This window comes from Gordionus sp. m RMFG-2023, chromosome 2 (genome assembly GCF_954871325.1).
Source record: "Gordionus sp. m RMFG-2023 chromosome 2, tfGorSpeb1-WG-v2, whole genome shotgun sequence".
NCBI classification, from domain to species: domain Eukaryota; kingdom Metazoa; phylum Nematomorpha; class Gordioida; order Chordodea; family Parachordodidae; genus Gordionus; species Gordionus sp. m RMFG-2023.
The window spans coordinates 15094983-15116046 of NC_088776.1; the positions used below are offsets into that span (position 1 = coordinate 15094983).

Sequence of the window (21064 nt, forward strand, 5' to 3'; positions counted from 1 at the left end):
TAAGAATGGCTGATATTGTTGGCTGACTTTCAGGGCTCTTTTTTTTAAAATTTGATTTGTTTTTTTCTAATATTTCTCGTTCTTTTTGTGTTAGCTCTTCGAATTCCTTTTGATGGCAACGATTCAGATGTTTCCTAATGTTAGTTGTATTGAACGAATTTTTCAGTATTCCTCCCCGTGAAATTAGAATTCCGCAGATGACGCATTTTGCAAAATTACCTTCATCTTTATCAAAATATTTCCATAATTCAGAAACCATATTTAAAATAATTTTTATTTAAAGTATAAATAATAAAATTGGTGTTATTTTTTTAAAAAATTAAAAATAAATAAAACTTTGGGTGTTCCTTTCTATTTTTATAAAAAAACTTGTAAAATCTATTTAAAAAAATAAATAACATTTGCATTGTTTAAAAAAAAATTATTTATAAAATATTATTAATGTAAAATAGAAACTCGAAAAAATTTATTTTTTTTAAAATATTTAAAAAAAATTTTTTTTATTAAAAAATAATAATTCAAAGTTTCATTACTCAAAAGTTTTATAAGAATTGCATTTTTAGTAAAAGGATCGGATCGGATCGGGTTTTTTACAGGTATCGGGCCGATCCGATATTTTTGAAAAACGCCAAATATCGGGACCGATCCGATCCGATATTTAATATCGGCACAGCCCTAATAATAAGTAACTTTTATTTACTATTATATTGTCGAACTCAATCTATTGCCTTAATCCAAATACTTAGACGGAACGTTCCAGGGAAGTTATGAGAACGGAACTTGGGAAAGATTATGCCCTGGAACGTTCGCAAAACAGTTTTGGAGCTTTCAGAAAACAATATTAAAAATTTAGTTTATTAATAATTAACAAAATCGTTTTTTATTTTCTTAATTCCAGCTTGCTGCATATATTTAGCATTATTATGTGATTTTTAGAATTAAAATTATATTTAAAAAAATTTGAATCACTATTTGAAATAATTTTAACTGTTTTATTATAAAATATTGTATAATAAAAAATTTAAATTTAAATGCGTAATATTGTTACTAAGTTAGTGTTTAGAGGTGATATTCAAATTTATATTAACACCATGGCACAAATATAAATGATAATATTTTAGAGTATTAATTAAGACTAAAGTGTAAAATTGGTACGATATATAACAAAGTAGAAATAAAATTAAATATTTTTAAGAATGCGTTTCCGAAACATGGAATTGAACATATTTTTTTGGCCAGAATGGGAGCAATACAAAAATGCATTTGTTCTGGATCCCTGACTTAATCATTTAAAGCGCAAAACAAAATCTTCATTTTTTAGAAAATCTGAAATATTGAGCTGGGCGCATAATTATGAATAATTTTTTTAAAATATAAGTTGCAAGAATTTTCGACTTGATTCCCAAAAAGTCTCTGAGTAAAAAAGTAGCAACGCTAAAAATATAATATTATGACTCTTATATATCTTATTTGATATTTTGGTTTTATGACATTTCCTTGGCTTGTTATAGTATTAATCTGGACTTAAATCAAACTAAAAAATGATTCCAACCTTAACGCATCGGCTCCATATTTGTCGATAAGATGCATGGGGTCGGGATAATTTTTCTTTCTTTTACTCATCTTTTGACCATCACTTCGGTTGCAATTAATTTTGTTTTTTTAAAAAGAATTATTATTATAGAAGTTTGGTAAAATAAAAAATATTCAGAGGGCATAATTACAAATGAGAATGCCCAATTATATTATTAATCAAATATTTTTTATAAAATCTGATCTTTAAGGATATTTTGATATTAAAGTCAAAATATAACGAGGGGAAAGTAAACATGGTTTCTAAATAAAGCTATTATATAAACATTAAACGGCTAGAAAATAATACATTATAAAATACTAAAAAAATGGAATACTTAAATTCAATTACCTAGCAAGTACTAAACCATTAGCGATCAAATTTTTGAAAGGTGGTTGCCCAAACAGCAAAGTCGACAGCACGAGTAATGTATAAAACCTAAAAAAAAATATATTTCAATGTTCATCTGATTAAAGACATTTTTATAATATTGGTTAATATTGAAACCTATTTTGATATATACAAAAGTGATATAAAATTGATCCTTCAGGCTTATGAATCATTAAGTTCAAAAATTTTCTTTTCTTGATTTTCCATCTTGTTTTTCATATTTGAAACATGAATCTGAATAATGAAAGGATCGCGAGTTTTAAATCAAAACTAATTGGTATCTGGTCTGTGAATCGTGTTCAATTTATTATGATCTGATTTAAATCCTTGCCAATTAAAAGAGGGAAAATAGCGCATTAGTTTGGAGAAAAACTCTCTTGTCAGTCGAGTGCAATTAATGTGGAATAAAGAATAGAGGATTAGAAGAATAATAATCCTGAAGAAATTATGATAAAAATTAATAAGGATGATGATGCAATTTGACAACTTATAATTAGGAAAAAATCAAGGATAAATAGGATCTGCCATTTTTTCTTTTATAATTCGCTATACTGTAGAAGCTTTTGTAATTTTCAACAAAAAAAAGTTTTACCATCCCCTGGTCTGATCTATTCCTTCGGCTATAAAATCGGCGGGGAAAAAATGGTTTTGAAAGTAGGCCTCGCTGATAAAAAATGGCATGTGCTGTTGTGCGTAAGGCATAGACCCGGATTCGAACCAGCAATCAAACACGTCATTCACACGTTTGAGTGGAGGATGACCGACCCTGAGGCTAGGAATGTGGATGGAGTCCACGCTTTGAAAATAAAATCAATAAGGTTTATATAAATAAAAAAAGATCTAATTTTTTTTTCATCTTACCTTGAGATGGGTAGGGTATTAAGTAGCACCAAAAAATAATTAGATACGTACTTGTTTAAATTAAGAGTTCTAAATATTCAAAAAAAATGCAACTTAGACGAAATAACACATCATGTATACTAGAGATCAACGTGGCCTGGCCCATGATTTATACCAATTTTTTATCACGTAATAATTTTTTAAGAGAGAAAACGATATAAATTTGCCTAATTATCAGCTCTAAAAACATTTCAAAACTTTGGCCCATCTTGTAAAAATATTTTGAACAATTGGTTCAACCTAGCCCAAAATTTTTTTTCCAGCCTGCCCTATGAACCGAGCTTTTGGGAGGTGTCAACCTCTAATGTACCCAAAAATATGCACGGTGGGCCAACGTACAAAAATTATCGAACTGGGCAACTCGTGCAAAATATTTTTCGGACCTGACTGCCCAGGAATTTTCGAAACCTTGAAAAATGTAAATTTATGATTTTTGCTTCACAAGAAATAATAACGGGCTGGTTTATAAAAATTTCGGGCCATTCTATCTTTATAAAATATTTTTTTTCACAAGTATCAATCTTTCAAGAATATGTAACAAATTAAATATAGTTAGATGCTAATTTGAAAATATAATAAAAACTCAATTTAAAAAATAATAATTATAACATTATTAATTAAAAAATAATAATTAAAACATTATTAATTTGGGATAAAATGTTTATCTTGACAAAAAACATTTATATGATATAATATATCTTTTTAAGTTTAAAATTATTTTGTAATTAATCTTAAACATTAGGTGAGAGTTGGGTAAATTTTCTGCTGTCTCTCTCTTCATTTAAAAAAAAAAGATTAACATATGTCTACTTTTCCCTGTGGATATCCTTAAAACTTTTTCCTGTTATCGATTCGAGCTCAGATATAGAACCAACGCAATACGTTTCTTGACCATCGTCACTAATCCACAAAGGAATAGGAGTTCCCCAATATCTATTACGAGATATAGCCCAATCCCGAGCCTCCTTGAGCCAATTGGCGAAACGTTTTTCTTTCACAAAATTGGGAACCCTATGAAAAGGAAGATAAACATGTAAATAAGTCCATGCCATCGTGAACCAAAGATTCAATCCGGTTTTCAATTTTTTTTAACCTTCATGCTACACACACAAACGTATGTGATATGGGCCGATAAAGGGTAAAAAAAATTCACAAAATGTAATTCATAATTTGAAATATTCCGGACTCAATTATCCATTGATTGCGTTCCTTCCTTACCAAGGATTTTATTTTATCTCAATCAATGAAAGTTATTTGATTTAACTTATAGACAAATTTTATTCATCGGAAGGAAAAAAATAATTAAGATTTACCAATAAGTCTGAGCGTTATTCTCGAGTAGCAAATGCTTGAACCTCTCGACTCTGACAAACCAGGAAGGGACCGCTTTGTATATCAAAGGTGTGTCGGATCGCCAACAAAATGGGTAAGTGTGATTAACCGTTGCTTGCAGGAATAGTCTTCCATCATCTTTGAGGCGTTTTATGATCAATTTATCAGCGTCCTAACACAAAAATTTAGAGAAAAAAAATTGATACATTAAGAAATTCCCCCAAAACTGAATTTATATAAAAATCCTTTTAGTTTTAGATTAATTTTATCAAAAATGTAATTAAATATCTTGTCAATTAGATCTGAACCTGATCAAATTAAATAATTCCGAAATCAAAACCTCTTTTTAAAATATCTTGGAAATGGAACCTCTCTATAAAATTTTCTAGAACTCGGTTCTAACAAAATTGTATATAATATAGTTTAAAAAATCTTCTTTTGTGATTTATTAACGGCATTTACGAGTTTTAAAATATTACAAAGTTCATTTAGGTTTTAAAATTTCTCGATATTTTGAAAAAAAAATTAAGATAATAAAATAAGCAAAAGTGTATATTATTTTGATTAAATTTGTTTAAAATATAACAAAATAGCTCTTGATAACAAAAATAAAGTCAATTAATCCAAAACTGATTTTAGGAAGTTATAAAAGTATCAATTTGCCTATTTTAGAAATTTAATAAAAATATCAATTTGCTCCTTTTAGAAACTTAATAAAAGTTCCATTCTATTAATGTTTAATAAATTATAACTATCTTTGCTTCTTAATATTCAATGTATTACAAAAAAATGCCCATTTTAGTATGACACCTTCCGCCATTTTTAAGACAGGCATTTCTCTTATAATCAAAGGTCGACTTGACTTGTTCATTTAAGACAAATTTGATACTACAATTTAAGCACGATGACGCCAAATGTTATAAGACACAGCAAAAGTTGTTTTAAGCTTGATTTTTCTTTGCACCTTATCTTCATTTGATGTCAGTTTTATTTAATTAAATAACTCAAATTTTTTTTTAGAAAATGATATTTATAATTAGGAGTAAGGATAGGGCTATAAATTTTTCTTTACTGCAGATGTTAAAAGAAGGTAAATGTATATACAGTTATAATATATGTTGTAACACATTTCCATATATGTTTAAAAACATTCTTATATAAATTTTTAAAAAATTTATGCATTTGAAAAAAAAAAAAAAAATTATTGAAAAAAAAAATATTATTTTTTTTAAGACGAGCCCAAAACTTGTTTAAGTTTTATAACTTTAAGGATGACTACTAACATTAAGGTTATGAGTATTTTTTTTAAAAAAATGTTAAAAATTTTCGAACATAGTTTTTTTGATGTTTTGGACGCAAGTCAAGAGGAAAAATGAGAATTTAAAAACAAATTTCTATAAAAAAATTTTTTTTCTTATTAGAAATAAATTTATCTAAAAAAATTTATAATCTTTTTTTGAAAATACTTATATATTTTTAAGTAACAAATTATATTATTATTTTAATTTTAGTTATCTAAGATTGGAAATCAGGATATGAAATCAGATTAATTTCTTAATAAACAGGCAAATTAGAATTTAGGATTTTGACCAGGGATGTGAACCCTTCGACAAAAAAAAGGGTCCAGGTCTGGGTTCAGGTACAGTAATAAAATTTAAAAAGGGTCAGAGTTCAAGGAACAAAATAAGACCTTTTTTCATTCATTCATTTATTATAATTCTTCAATATATACACATTCATAATTTACAAATAAAAAATATAAAAATGAAATAATTTATATTTTAAATGTTTTATTCAATCGCACAATCATAGTATTTTTAAAATATTATCCTTGAGATTTCCACGTAAAGTAGACAATATATATTTCAAAGATAAAAATTCACGTTCTACCCTTACCTAAAATAGATAGTTATCTTTATAAAATTATTGTACTTGTGTCGCCGGTACAGCTATGAAGATTCTAGATAAGATATATAATTCTGGATATATTGAAGAATTTTCTTCCCAGAATTTTAATATTTATATCCTTATTTATTCTCTTAACTTCTGAGAACTTTACTATTAAAGATGCAATAAGCATTTTTCGATCCTCCTTTCTATCTGATGATAATTTGATTTATTTTTCTCTATCGAAAAGTAAAATTTCAAGATCATCAATGGTGCTATCATTATTATTATCACTACAACCAATAGGTATTGTCGTAGCCTCCAATATATTGTAAATAATGGAGTTTTGCGTGTGCCATAAATCCTTAAGATGGGCTTTAGCCATTTGTTTTGCTCAATACTCAAGTAAACTTGATATCGAGGGTCTATATATATAGAAGCATATATAACACTATTTTGTAAATATTGTTGCTCTCGAATTATGTTTTCTAATATTTCGTATGAAAAAGGACTAGTATATCTTTCTAAATCTAATCTACATCTAATCCATATGTCATAAAAATCAGAAACATAATTGTTCTGATCGTAATCTTAATGTTGTTATTTTTAAAGGAACTAATACACTAGTAAGGTCCTTTATTTGGCACCAATCATTTTCCGACAAAATAGCTTCACATGCTACTATAATAAAATCATTACAGAAATCTTTCAAACTTAATAATCGTTCTAGCATCCAACAAATTGAGGATCAACGTGTTGTGCAATCTAATATTGCCATTGACTTTTTCATAGATTACAATTGTGGGAGTTCTTAAATAATGATAGTTTAAAGTGATTGTTTCTTAAGCGTCATTAATAGCCAATATTGTAGAGTAAGGGCTGCACATTTGATGCAATATTGTGGGGAAATATATTAATAAATTTACAAAATAAAATATTATTACCTACACTAGAAAAAAATTTATGATATCAATCTCTAAATAAAATGGAAGTCCAGGAAGAAAATTGAAAGAAAAACGCGAAGATAAAATAAATGATTCCGCGAAAAAATGTTAATAAAAAAATTTATATTATTTTTTAAAAATTTTCTATTTTAAAATTTTTTTTATGACACCTAGAATCCTCCACTTTTAAAAAGGGTCCGAGTCTGGGTTAGGGTACAGACAAAATACGAGGGTTCAGGGTTCGGGTTCGGGTTCACATCCCTGATTTTGACTTCATTTATTTGTTTAGATTTATTTTTATTATCAATTCGAGACACCAAAATGAGAAAACCTTTTATTATTTATTTTATGTAAATAAAATATTAAAATACAAATCAATTATAAATTTAATCATTTAAAGGAATGCATCGAATTCCACCTTATATAAATTTTGTAGTGAGAATAAAATTGAAAAATCATAATATAAAATAACTGTTCAAAATACACGTAGTCGCAATAACTCCTATTTTATTAATTTGTTTGGGGTAATTTGATCTGTATTGATTTTTAATAACTCTATAAAAAATTTCGATCGGATTTAATTGTGGCGAATAAAGTGGCAGAAATATGATATTTTGATTATTTTTACTTATAATTCTCGCTCGGTAACTAGAAGCATTATTCATTATTAATAATGAATTCGATGGTAAAATTGTCAACTCATTAAGGTAGGTTTTGAATTTATAGCCATGAAAGCCACATCTATAATGGTATATTTTTTCCGTCCATCTATTCCTATTGTGCATATTATTGATATATTTTTTCATTTGGAAGGAGGTAACTTAACAGATGGCCTTTTCCCCAAGGTGCTCACCCATTGTGCGAAATAATATTAGTATTAAACCGTATTTCGTCTAGGAAGAATACATTTTCAAAAGAAATATTTTTCATTTAAGTTCGAATTTGAATTACGTCTAAGAGTTTCTTCTATGAGTTCCTTTCCTACCCTTTCCTGGCTCCGTCCCATTGATTTGAGTCATTTTGAAATAGCACTATTTTTAAATATGGCGACTTTTTATGGTATAGTAATCATTACCAAACAATTCAGTAATATTAGAATAAAATTCTGTTATCCTTTTTCTTTCGACCACTATATTTTATTATGTAATTATATAAAGGGTCATCGTAATATTCAGGGAAAGCTTCCCGTTTAGAGCGTTAAACTGAACCAATAGAAAATTTTAAATTATCAGTATTTGTCTTTGTAATGGGCTAATCATCAATTTGTTTGCTCAGTCATAATTTAGCCAATTTAATTATTTTTTGCACCAATACCATTTTTTTAAGGATCTAAATTTGATGGGTCTAATAAAGATTGCTCGTGAATATTTGAATAGTTTTCACATCGGTTTGTAATGTCAGCTAGACATCCAAGAACCGATAGGATAGGTAAATAACTTTAGTATCTATTCGTTATTTCAGATAAACCTCCGAGAGAATATGATGTCTCATGAGGTTCATCTAAAATTATATCTAAAATTTATAAATAATCGAATATTAAATTAACAAACCTGAAACTTGAGATAGATTTAAAATACTAGCTATAGTGAAATTTGACATTTGAAAAAAATAAAAATTTTTACTAAAAATTTTAAAAAAAATTATTGGAAGTTTTTATGTTAGGCTGCGTCCAAAATGTTTTTAAAAAATCCTTAAAATTTTAAAATTTTCGCAAATTAATAACAAAACACTTTGGACATATTTAAGTTTTAAACAAATTAAAATAAAAATATTTTAAATGCTTGATATGATTGAATTATTAGTAATTTATTATATAATATTTGAAGATAGGACTGAACATAGTGATCATAATTCAGGTTATATGTTTTTTCAATTTCCTCCCTCCTTTTCAACAGAATCTCTGAATTTTAAGTCATTTTTGTACCAGGGGTTCCTGTGCACTCTTATGCTTTCCATAAAATTATATTCTGATACTAAAAAATATATTAATATAAGCCTATTGTTGTAACATTATATATTTTTTATGTTTATTTTTGAGATTATTGATTTTTTATGTAATGTTGTCGAAAATATTATTATTTTATAATGTTTTTAAAAAAAAGATATATATTTTTTTACATATACAAAAATTAATAAAAAGATTTCGAAAATTGTAATTTTTTTGGATTTGAAATTATTATATATATTTTAATTTATAAAAAAGTTTTCGAAATTGTAATTATTATTTTTGTGAAAAATTTTAAAATAAAAGAATAAAAAATGTTTGCCTAATTATTTGTGTTTAGTTAATGTTCCATCAGGTTCTCATATCAGTAGTTACAGTAATTTTACTATTTCCTCAAATTCTCTTATCATTAGTTGCAACAGCTATAAACGTTTGGGTTAATAAATTTATAAAAATTAACAGTATTAAAAATTGTAATCACTAATTTTTTATAAAAATTTCAAAAATAAATCAATTTTGAATAAATACCGAAAATGAAATCGGAAATCATTTTTTTTACATTAAAAATAGCTTATGTTATTTTTTCATTAAAAATAGATTGTTATTTTTTTCTTCAAAATTTATTTTTTTATTTATTTATATTTTTAAGATTTTGGACGCAGCCTTAAAAAATTAAAATTATCACAAGTTTAAAAAAATTATTAGAAGTTCTAACGTTCCAAAATTACCAAATGTTTTTAAAAATAATATGTTTTTCTCAACATTTTTTTCAGATTTTTAAAAATGATGAAATAAGATAAGATAACATAACATATATGGAAATGTGTTACAACAAATAATTTGAAAAATGAAGCATTTTGGCTTCATTAATAAACCACATATACCACTATAAATTATAAATTTGTATAAAATTTACCTTGACATACATCCCTTTGAAGTCGGTTATAAAATCGGTATATTTACCACTGTCATCGACCGGACACACTATATCCTCGTCATCTTTACTAATAAGGCCCCCTTCTATCGCTACTCTGTGATCGTCCTATTAATTGTTATTTTTAAATAAAATAATAACTGGAAAATAATATCATATTAAGTCTTTTTTAAAACATTATTTTATAATCAATTACTTTAGAAAAGTAACTAGTCGTTGTAAACAATTTAAAAAATTATGAGTAATTGTAATAAGTTTTAAGTAACTAAAACCATTTAAAAAGTATAACTGGTATTTACAATAGAGATCTGCAAATCATGGCTATATTTTTATAAAAATTTTGGGCTGGGCCTTAAGTTTTTAAAAATGATATCATTATTTTTTGTCAAATAAATTGATATATTTTAAAATTGTTGCAAGAAACAAGTCGCTAATATTTTTTATTTTTAGAATATTACAATAAAAAAAAAAATCGTTTTGGATTAGGGAGGGTAGGATACATTTTTTAAAATTTCGGGCTAGGCCGGGCTTGAAAAATTAGGTCCGATGCAGATCAAGTACTAAGAATGTGAATCGTACAAAAGGTATGCCAGAAACAATTTCATGAATAGGATATAAGTAACCAAATGTGACGGATTACTCGATATCACTGATTAGTGTAAATTGTAAAACATTATACATATTGATAGCAGTCATTCTAAAATATTTAGAAAAACATTCAATAACAGATTCAAAAATTTAATTTTTATCGCAAATAAAAATATCCTGTATGTAGCATAATTTGTCGATATTCAAAAAATAATCTAGTTCAGATCTTAGCTCATTTATAAGCTTTTTATTAATTTTAGGAAACCTTGATGCCTCAGTCAATATTGAGTTTCAAAAATTAGAGTTGCTGATTAAAAAAAATAATGTACAACAAAAAAAAAGTTTTAAACTCATAAATAAAATAATTTCTAATAATATACCTCTCCGAAATAAGGGGCTTGTTGAACTATACCAGTCCCAGCATCTTCGGTAACGTACGTATCGTTCAATATTTGGAAAAATCCTCTTTTCTTTAACTATAGCATTTATATATTTTTTTTTATTCTTAAAATAAACAATAACAATTCAGTTATATTCCGCTTAGCAAGCATTTTTCTAATGGTACCAGAAATTTAAAAGTCAAAAACTGTAAATTATGATACCCACATTTAAATGGATAAAAAGCATGAGTTACATATCGTACCTGTGCTAATATCTATAGTTGGGTAATGGCAAAATACCAGCTAATTCGGCTCATTCTTCAGGCGCTTGCCGGAGAAAATCCGTTAAAATTAAGGTGTTTAAATTTAAATTAGTTCCTCCAAATTTGAGCTAACACCTTTATAAAAAAACGCCGAGGCCAAAATGATAGTTTTCGGCTAAAAATTTGGTTTAACCGATTTTTTGGCCGGCTAAAAATATAGTAAATACCCAACTATACTAATATCTATCATTCATGATTTAAATAAACGTTTAACAAAAAATTCTAGTAATTAAGGAAGGATTATTACGTTACTTAAAATTCTTTTTTTAAAAAAAATTACTGTTAATAATAGAGTGGGGGAAAAAATGGTATTAAATTGGTTGCAATTTTCATTATAAATTTATATTTTATTCTATTTCATTTGAACATGTTGAATTCTTATATCGTTAGTTAATTTTGTTAAGGTTCAATGTTTTATAAGGGTTATAAATTGTGATTGTTAGAATTAATAACCCCTCGTTTATATTTAACCAAGATTGTGATTGATTTTTTGTTATTAATTCCAAAAAAATTATTTGGAACTTTAATTAGGAGGTAAACACCGATAAAATGATTAGCTTACGGTGATTAAGATTTTAATCAAAACAATATTATGTAAGCTTAGAGACTTTGCTCATAGACGGCTAAAAGGTTTCGACCTCTATTTGTCAAATCTCGAGGCTTACATAATATTATTTTGGCTAAAATTTTAATCCCGTTTTTAAAAAAGAACTTGAATCGGGTTTTATTATTAAACTTTTAGATCTTAACGCCAGATAATAATTTTCTTAAAAAAATATTAATATATAATATAATATACGTGAGCGTAATATGGGAATAAAGGGACGTAGAATTTGCCTTTAAGATGATCGCCGGTAAATCTAGATTTATAATTAATAAATGAAACTCATAAGTTCTTCAGAGAAGGAAAATATTTAATACTTGTCGTTTTCAGCATTATTTGTTTTTCAAATTATACCCTTACTATTCTGGTTCTTAAAAAAAATTTCCCAACTCCTTACAACCGGAGATCATATATAAATTAGTCTAGTTAGTAATAACTTGTAAAAAAATACTTTTTTTCCATGTATGTTTCTGGTTTTATAATTCCGGTTCTAAGTATACATTCAATTTTATGTCACATTAAACAGCCATTATTTAAACAAGATTTCAATCGCTGCCATAGCTTAATTATTATATAATGTTATTTTCCGTTTTTAAGACTCCATATCTCAGAATATAACCGGAGTTTGGAAGTAAAATGTAATATTTTTACTACCATTACACAAAATCTTTAAAAAAATTGAGGTGAGTCTAATTGAATTTTATTTTTGATTAATATAACGTTAAAACTATTCTAATCGAATGATATTTTTTTTATAACTTTGTACTCTTAGGTATCCTATACTTTATTTTATATCAACAATAGATGTTTTATATTGTGCAAAGCAACCCGCTACCATTATCATAAAAAAAAATTACAAATTTTATAAATTAAATGGGAATTTACTTTGTATGTTAATTTTCTAAAATTACGCAACGAATATCATCAATAATTTAAATTAAAACCCAGTTGCACTTGTATATAAAAAAATCTTTTTTTTGACAAAGTCTAAAAGACGCGACCTGACTTAAGGGGATAAAGAATGGTTATGACATAAGTGATGTTAGAAAAAAATGTTAAACTTGTCCAAAATTTTGTATTTTCCCGGTTTGAAGAAAGTGGGTAAACGTGATTCACCTAGGATGTACATTTTTCCACTCGTTTCATCTAATATATAACATGTAAAATTAAAAGAAGTTTGGCATGATTAGGGGTAGTGTTGTTAAACGACTCGTTTTGAATCGATTTTTAAAAACGGCTAACTCAATATTTTGTCCAGAAAAATATTACATTTTATTTAAAGATAATTTGAAAGCTATTGTCAAATATGAGCGAAAAAAAATGCTTTGTCCTTTTACCAAATAATATAGGATTTAGCGTATAATTTATATTTGTGGTAGAATAGAATATTATTCTTTTAGGTATATTTCGTAGGGCAATCTGATCATATATTGGATTGAAATCGGATCGGTTATTTTCGAAAATATGGGATCGGATCGATATTATTTAAAAACCGATCCCATTTTTTGAAATAATAAAAAATCGCATTATGGCCTGTACACTTTTTATAAAGTGAATGAGTGAGAGTCAATGGTGATTTATTGATTTCATTCTGCAAATATCTATTATAACTTTGTTTATTAGCATTTATATTTTTCATTCCAATATTTAAGAGAACAATATAGAATTAAAATGGAAAAAAGTTTTGGAAGCTTATTTAATAAGAGAGGATGGCAGAGGAATATTCTGATTACATTTTAAAAATATCAAAATCTTAAAGTTTTAACAAGCAAATTTTTAATTAAAACATTAGTTCGATATCAGATCAGCTTTTAAAAAATATTTTCATTATTGGATTGATGAAAAAGATATTGAATCAAACATCCATACTATTTAGTTTAAAAACTTGAAGTTACAAAAAAAGATTATATAAAGCAGGGATTCAAACCGAAACAAATATCGGATCGGTTCAGGTTCAAATAAAAATAACGGTTCACGGTTCAAGTTCGATTCGTAAAAAATAAAAATATCGGTCCGGTTCGGTTCTGACCTCTAAAAACCGGTTTAAACACTTTTGTATTCAAACCTATATTTGAATTATGTATAAGAATATTTTTTTTCATAAAAACACATGCATAAAACCTTCATTTTTATTAATTGCACATTATAAAATAATATTTAATTTATAAATGTAACAATATATATATCAATGATTTATTTTAATGTGAACAATATTTAACTATTTACTTAAAAAATTTTTATTAGGCCACACAATGAATATATTCTCAAGATTAGTCTCACTCAAATTACATTTATAAGGAGATAGTATAAATTTAATTGGTGAAAAACATCTTTCCACACTAACCTGAGTAGCCAGCACTGCCAGTATGATATCTGACAATTTATATTTGTTCTTCTTTCAAACATTTGATTGTCATTCTCACTATCCTCCATAAATAATTTTACCATCTTAATGATTTGCCCCATTGTCAGTTGTTATAGTGTATATTTGTAGTTTTGATTTCATAATCATTTAATAATTTTATTAAGAGGAGTTTTAAATTTTCTGCAGTGGGCAGTTCAAATCTTTCATTGCTAGTGTTCCAGAACAATTTTTGCTTTTTTGAATATACTGAAGATTAATCCCAATAATGGACCTGTCTATATGAGTAGCACAGCCAATTTTTAGAGATAATAACTTATCATTTATTTCTTTGATTACTTTTGCCGAATACTTAAGGCTAATTCTGCAACATAAGATTGAATATTTTGAAAATTAATTTTAATATTATCCATGCCTTCTAATAAAGGATCAATAATTTTTTTAAAAACCGCTATCATCGATTAATTTAAATGGTCTGCCATTAAAAGTGACAAATTCAGTACAAGCATCGATTATTTTTTTTTTTTAGTTTTACTATTTGTCACAATTGGAAGTATTTGGATTGTGAACTTAAGAATCTAAAATATAAAATAAAAATATATACTAAAATATGATTCTAAATCTTAATTAAATAAATAACTATAATCAAACACAAAGTGAAAAACATAATCAAAATAAAATTAATATAAAAATAAAAATTATATGTAAAAGTAAAAAATTAAAAAGTCTTCCAAGCGGAAAAATAATAGTTCATCATCCCACTTGTTAAAACTCTTTAAGTATGAAAAATCTACAATTATCACGCTTTTCATCTCATTTACATAGACGGGGATCTAAATAATAACTTTTTAATAAAACATAATTTTTGTTTGAATATTATTACAATTTGAATAATGTTTTTTTTTGTAACGCAAAAATGCAACACTCTTTTAATGCTTTTTCTATCGTGTGTTGGCTTGATGACATCTTAAAGTTTTTTTATTTTATTAGGCTTTTGTTGTGATATTTTGTTAATTCTATCGAATTCTATAGGGTGGTTTTATGTGACGCTCAAGATTTGCTCCGTGATGGCCTTTCATATTTTATTTAACAATCAATAATATTGCATTTTGATGTGTCATTTTTAATACTATATGTAAATAATTTATATATTGGTAATTTTTCTCTATGCATTATAATTTATATGCTTAAAATACTTAAAAATGTTGTATAATGGCAATATACTAAAGTTTATAAAAATTATGACTGACACTTATCAATCAAATGTGATTGATAATAATATTTAAAACAATTCGAATATAATTAAAATTTTTGCAATATACTTACTCTAGTAATAACTTGCACCTTATTTTATAAGCATAAAATCATGATTTAGCTCGAACTGGTTCAGAGGCATTTTAGCAGTTCGGTTCAGGTTAGGCTAGAAATTTTTTAACGGTTTAGGCTCGATAAAAATACCGGTTTTTAGCGGTTTAATGGTTTGGTTCAGGTTCGGTTTGGATCTCTGATATAAAGTAATATTTATTGTTACTAAAAAACAAAATATTGTTTACATAATTAAGCATATGTTGTGAACCCTTTGAGATTATGATATTAAATGGATTATTAAATTTGGATAAAAACCTTATTTAAGATGAATAATAATATTAATTTTTTACATAGGTTATAATATAAGCATTAGTTTGGTGAATAAGTAATTTGTAAATAGAGCTAAAAATAAATGCGTGTATATAAAATCCTACCCAAAACTTTGACATAAACTAAATTCGGATTCACACAGAGAAAACAATTGGAAATCAAAGTCCAGGGTGTAGTGGTCCAGGCTAACAAACTTACTACTTTAATCATTTCGCCTTTAATCTTGTCATTTAGTGAAGTTTCGATGAGAGGAAAACTAATGGTTATAGCTGGATCATTGACATCTTTGTAATTAAGACCAGATTCAAAATTGGATATGGGTGTATGACAGGCAGTTGAAAAGGGCATAACCTGAAATTTTTATACAAAAATAAAAAATAGACAGAGTGTTGTGAAATGGTAATTCAAATCAGCTATTCAGCTTTTAGACAGAAAAATGGCTAAATCACAAATTCTAAAGCACAATAGCATTTTTTCATTATCACACCTACATTTTAACATTATTAAATAAATTTAAGCAAAAGGGCATGCTAAAAAAAATGTGCTCTAGGAAATGGCCTAAAACAAAAAAAATCCTTTCTTGATTTATGGCTTGTTTCTAACCATTTTTTTAGCAATGGCTCAGAAGCTGATTAACAACATTACACTACACTTTAGGTTAATATATTTTAAAATATTAATATATGGTTTAAAAATACAAATATAAAAGTTCATAAATTATTGGCTAAAAGTTACAGGTTTAGAGTGAACCTACATCATACCTTACTACAATATTTCTTTGTAAGTAAAAGGTTAATGCTTCAGGAGATCTGTCAGGAAATTATTTAAAAATTATAGATAAGTCATGAGCCAATTTGATATTTTGTTAAAAGAAAAGCCGACAGTCAATCAAAAATTTGATGATATGTGCATCTATTTAAAAAAAAATTATCTACTCGATATCCGAGAGTCGGAAAGAAAATCATACATTTTTAAAACGAATACTATTACGAATATCCTCAAATAAAACTTTTAAACCAAATTTAATATTTTATTTTTTGACTAATAAAAAATAATAATTTTATTATTTTAAATTTTAGCTATCGGTATTTCCCAATTCGGTGCCCTGATGCATTATATAAATTTAAAATTTTTGTTAATACCCTTAATTTAAATCAATTGTTTAGTATGTCACAAGAATTAATATTTTTAAAACTAGCTCGCTCCTCACTTTTTCTGATAGAAGGTAGTTCTGAAATCATATTATGATAAATATGCTTTAATTAACCCTTTTTCTAAGGATAAATCAAATGTTTATAACAAAATATCGCACAAATCAAATAAGCAATCTATCATTTTTAAAATGTTTGGTTATTTGATAAAATTTAAAAAAAGGATTAATTATATCTAAATTAGATTAGTTTATTATAGGACTTGCCGATCCACAATTTTTATTCACGGATCCGATTTTACTAAAAAAACCAATCCGATAATGATATTAATTTATTTTACCATACATTTTTTGTATCAATGTCATAAAACTATTTTAATAAAAATCAACTAACTTTAACGAATGATTAAGTGTATTTTATTTTTTTATTTTCCAAAAGTCAATAATCTCATTTAAAATATTTGCAATATTTATGAATGATAGTGTTATTGAACAACTCCATTTAACCGATTTTTAAAAAGGCTATTTTAACCAAAATATTATTACCTAAATTTCGAAATTTCGTCAATACAATAGTTTGCCATCTGTGGGCAAAGTCAATAAGCTTGAGTAATTTAATTTTGCTAAAATTTTGAGTTAATTATTATTAAAAATTGTCGAAATCGAGCCATTTAGCAACACTAGCTGAATGCGACTCGTTAGATATTTTAAAATCCTTTTCTTGTTGCACACATTATAACAAAAAATAGTGTAAAGTTTTAAACTATTTTGTTAAACATTACAACAAATAAATTGTATTTTAGTTCCTCTTATTAATTTATTATAATGAAATTATTTATAAGATAAAATTATAAGATTATATATACAATCATAAAATTACTAAAAACAATTTTAAAAAAATTTCGGATAGGATCGGTTATTCAAAAAATATCAGATACGCTAAATATTGGTGCCGATACCATCCACGATACCATCTGATATTTAATATCAGCACAGCCCTAGTTTATTATTATAGTTTTTTTTATAATCCACCATCCTGTAAGCCAACATTATAATACTTTCACCGACATATTTCTTATCCAATCTTCTAACCCCCAAATATGTTTCAAATTTAACAAACAAAGAAACCGAAGGCAATGGAATACGACTTATTTTATATCTACAACCAATCTCTTATCCATCAATCATGGTAAAATCCCAGATCTGATTCATTTGATAAAATTATGTTTTCAGATGAAAAAAATATGAATGATGGGTAACAGACCATTTAATTCATAATAAAACAATCAACAGCTTTAGTAGAGTATTTTCATCATGGAGTGTATTCCAAACTTAGGAATCGTTTAGGAAAACTAATTTTCTTTTAAACATTTAAATTCAAATACCAATAACAAGTACATGATGTGCAAGTTAGACATAAAAAAATAGATCTTTTAATTTTAACATCTAGATTTTGGAAGATATCATAATTCTCTTATAAAATTTTAAAAAACAAATAGAATATTATTTTTGAAATTGTATTGTATTTTAATTTTTATTGGCCAACCCTAGTTAATAGACAGTAAAAATATAAAATATTTTACAGATTTAGGCCTGCCCCAGATTTTTCAAGCTTTGCATAGATATTTTTTAAAAATTTTTAGAGTGGCCCAGATTTTTTTTATATTTATTAATTTTATAAAAAAATTTATTCATCATAATGTTAATATTTTTAGTAGAGACCTGCAGGCCTGGCCCTAAGCCCAGGCCATATTTTAAATTTTTAAAATATACGCAGGCCAGGCCAGGCCTGAAATTTTTTTTTTTAAATACCCAGGCTGGGCCGGGCTATATTAGTCAATTAGATATGGTTATAATGACTATATATATAGTTTGAATAATATAATGTTGGGTGAAGGTTAACACTAGCTAACACTCATAGTATCTATTACATAATATAATTATAGTTTTCCTGCCATGGAATTAATACGCAAAGGATAATAGGTAATAAATACATTATTATATAATATATGTTATATTTTTTATTAATTAAAATATCAGTTTTATTTTTTTTATAAATACAATTAATATAGTATATTCTCAAAATATTATTTACACAAATTTTTTATTATATCAATTTGTAATATACTAATTTAGAATAAAAAATAAATAAATATGTAATATGTAGTGTTGTTAAACGGCTTGTTTTGAGCCGATTTTTAAAAACGGCTAACACAGTATTTTATTTAGAAAAATATTACGCAAGCCTAAAAATTTTGTTTATATAAGGAGCAAAGGTCTAGACTAGACATATAGTATCGAAATTTCGAGGCTAGGTCAATATTTTTCTGGCGAAAATACGATTTTAAAAATCGGCTCAAAATGAGTCATTTAGCAACACCAGCTAATATGCTTGTTTATTAAATGATAATACTTGCCGAAAAATATGATAAAATACCGAATAGGTGAATTTTTTGTATATACCAGGTTGAATATAATTTTAAAAAATTCCGAGCTGGGCCTAAAAAAATTTTTATTTTTAAAATCAGGGCCGGGCCCGAAAATTTTTTTTTATAAAATATCCGGGCCAAGTTGGACCTAAAATTTTTAAACTGGGGCCAGGCTGTAAAAATTTTTGAAAAAAAATCCGGGCCAGGCCGTGCAAATGATACCTCTGCAGGTCTCTGATTTTTAGGCCATAGGTTGTAAAGGTCTGGCTCAATTATACCATTTTATAAGCTATTTGGAGTCAGGAACCCAGGTTAGGCTTAGGTCTCTGATATTTATTTATTTTTTAGTAATAAACAAATGGGTAAATTTTCAAAATATAAACTATGAAATATATTATTTAAATTAAACCTTAAACCCCCTATAAATAAGTCCTTTATTATAAAGCTGTTTGAAGACCCACCAAACTGACTCCATAAACCAAGGATACAAAGTTTTGTAATCATTATCAAAATCTATCCAACGTCCAAGCCTATTTATACAATATCTCCATTCATTTGAATATTTCATTGCTATACTTCTACAATGATGATTATATTTGTCTATTCCCATCTCTAAAACTTGTTCAGGAGATTTTATATCAAGAAGCTTATCTATCTCATATTCCTAATAAATTAGAATATTTTTTTAAAATAAATCATAGATATATAATTTTACACATTATATTATATTTTTTTAAAAAATTCAAAGATTTTATCAGTTTATAAATAATCTTTATCCTATCTAAAACAGTTTTTTAATCTTAACATATTATGTAACTATGTCAAGAATTCATATTTTTAAAATGCTGTATTAAATATTTATAGATAAAACTAAATACTATAGGTAATCCATGGCAATCCCATCCAAATCTTCTATCAACATGAAATCCATTTTGATGAGCAAATCTTGTAATTATATCTTTAATCGTGCCAGCTAAGATATGGCCATAATGAGGCATTCCAGTGGCAAAAGGTGGTCCATCATAAAATCCATATCTTAATAATTATACATCTTTAAAATTTGGGAGAAAATATAAACTTTGGCTTATCTTTAGATTGTTCTAAACTTATTTCTAAAGGTTTAACTTCACTCCAGTATTCTAAAATAAGCTTTTCTTCAAGAGGGAAATCTATACTTTGAGGAGGTTGAAACATTTTTTTTAAATTTATTTGCCAGCACCTTAAAAAATTTTAAATCCGAAATAAGGATAGATGTAATAATTGCATCATAGGGCCAGGCCTTCATGCTTGCATAGGGCTTGTATGTGGGGAAAACCCTAGCAGCTAAAATCTACAAATGTGATGTAGGAGGGTGTCTTTGTACTTTTTTTCTGCGTGGTTATTTTTCTGAGCTAATTTTGGCTCCAGTATATTGTTTTGTTTGGCCTGTACAAACATTTGTATTTTTGGGGAAAAGATAAGGTGTAGATTGGGTGTAGATGATATTTTTGTGGGTTTTTTGAGAGAACCATAAAAAAAAATTTTATGACACAGAATCCTTAAATTTCTGTGGTCTTTATTTATGGGAAGTTGCATAGGTATTATATGTTCTATTACACTGCAGTAGTTCCGCTCTCCCATTTAATTGAAAGAGGGCAAATAGGTAGCGAGATATTGTCGTAGGTGCAATTTTTGGATATTCTGTT

The 21064-nt window shown here is 26.4% G+C and overlaps 1 protein-coding gene across 1 annotated transcript in view; it reads right to left on the bottom strand.

Moving 5' to 3' along the window:
* LOC135925311 (isoleucine--tRNA ligase, cytoplasmic-like) overlaps nt 1-20620 on the bottom strand; it is a 34876-nt gene extending 14256 nt beyond the window's left edge. Inside the window, exons 1-13 of the mRNA XM_065460570.1 lie at nt 20458-20620; nt 20258-20414; nt 19789-20043; nt 15905-16151; nt 12862-12946; nt 11996-12056; nt 10874-10969; nt 9888-10013; nt 4177-4367; nt 3674-3874; nt 2556-2759; nt 1925-2011; nt 1553-1636 (exon numbers count right to left, since the gene is read on the bottom strand). Coding sequence (XP_065316642.1) covers nt 1553-1636; nt 1925-2011; nt 2556-2759; nt 3674-3874; nt 4177-4367; nt 9888-10013; nt 10874-10969; nt 11996-12056; nt 12862-12946; nt 15905-16151; nt 19789-20043; nt 20258-20414; nt 20458-20573 — 1910 coding nt within the window. The 5' untranslated portion in view covers nt 20574-20620. The remainder of the gene's footprint in view (nt 1-1552; nt 1637-1924; nt 2012-2555; nt 2760-3673; nt 3875-4176; nt 4368-9887; nt 10014-10873; nt 10970-11995; nt 12057-12861; nt 12947-15904; nt 16152-19788; nt 20044-20257; nt 20415-20457) is intronic.
* Between the last annotated feature and the right edge of the window lie 444 nt (nt 20621-21064).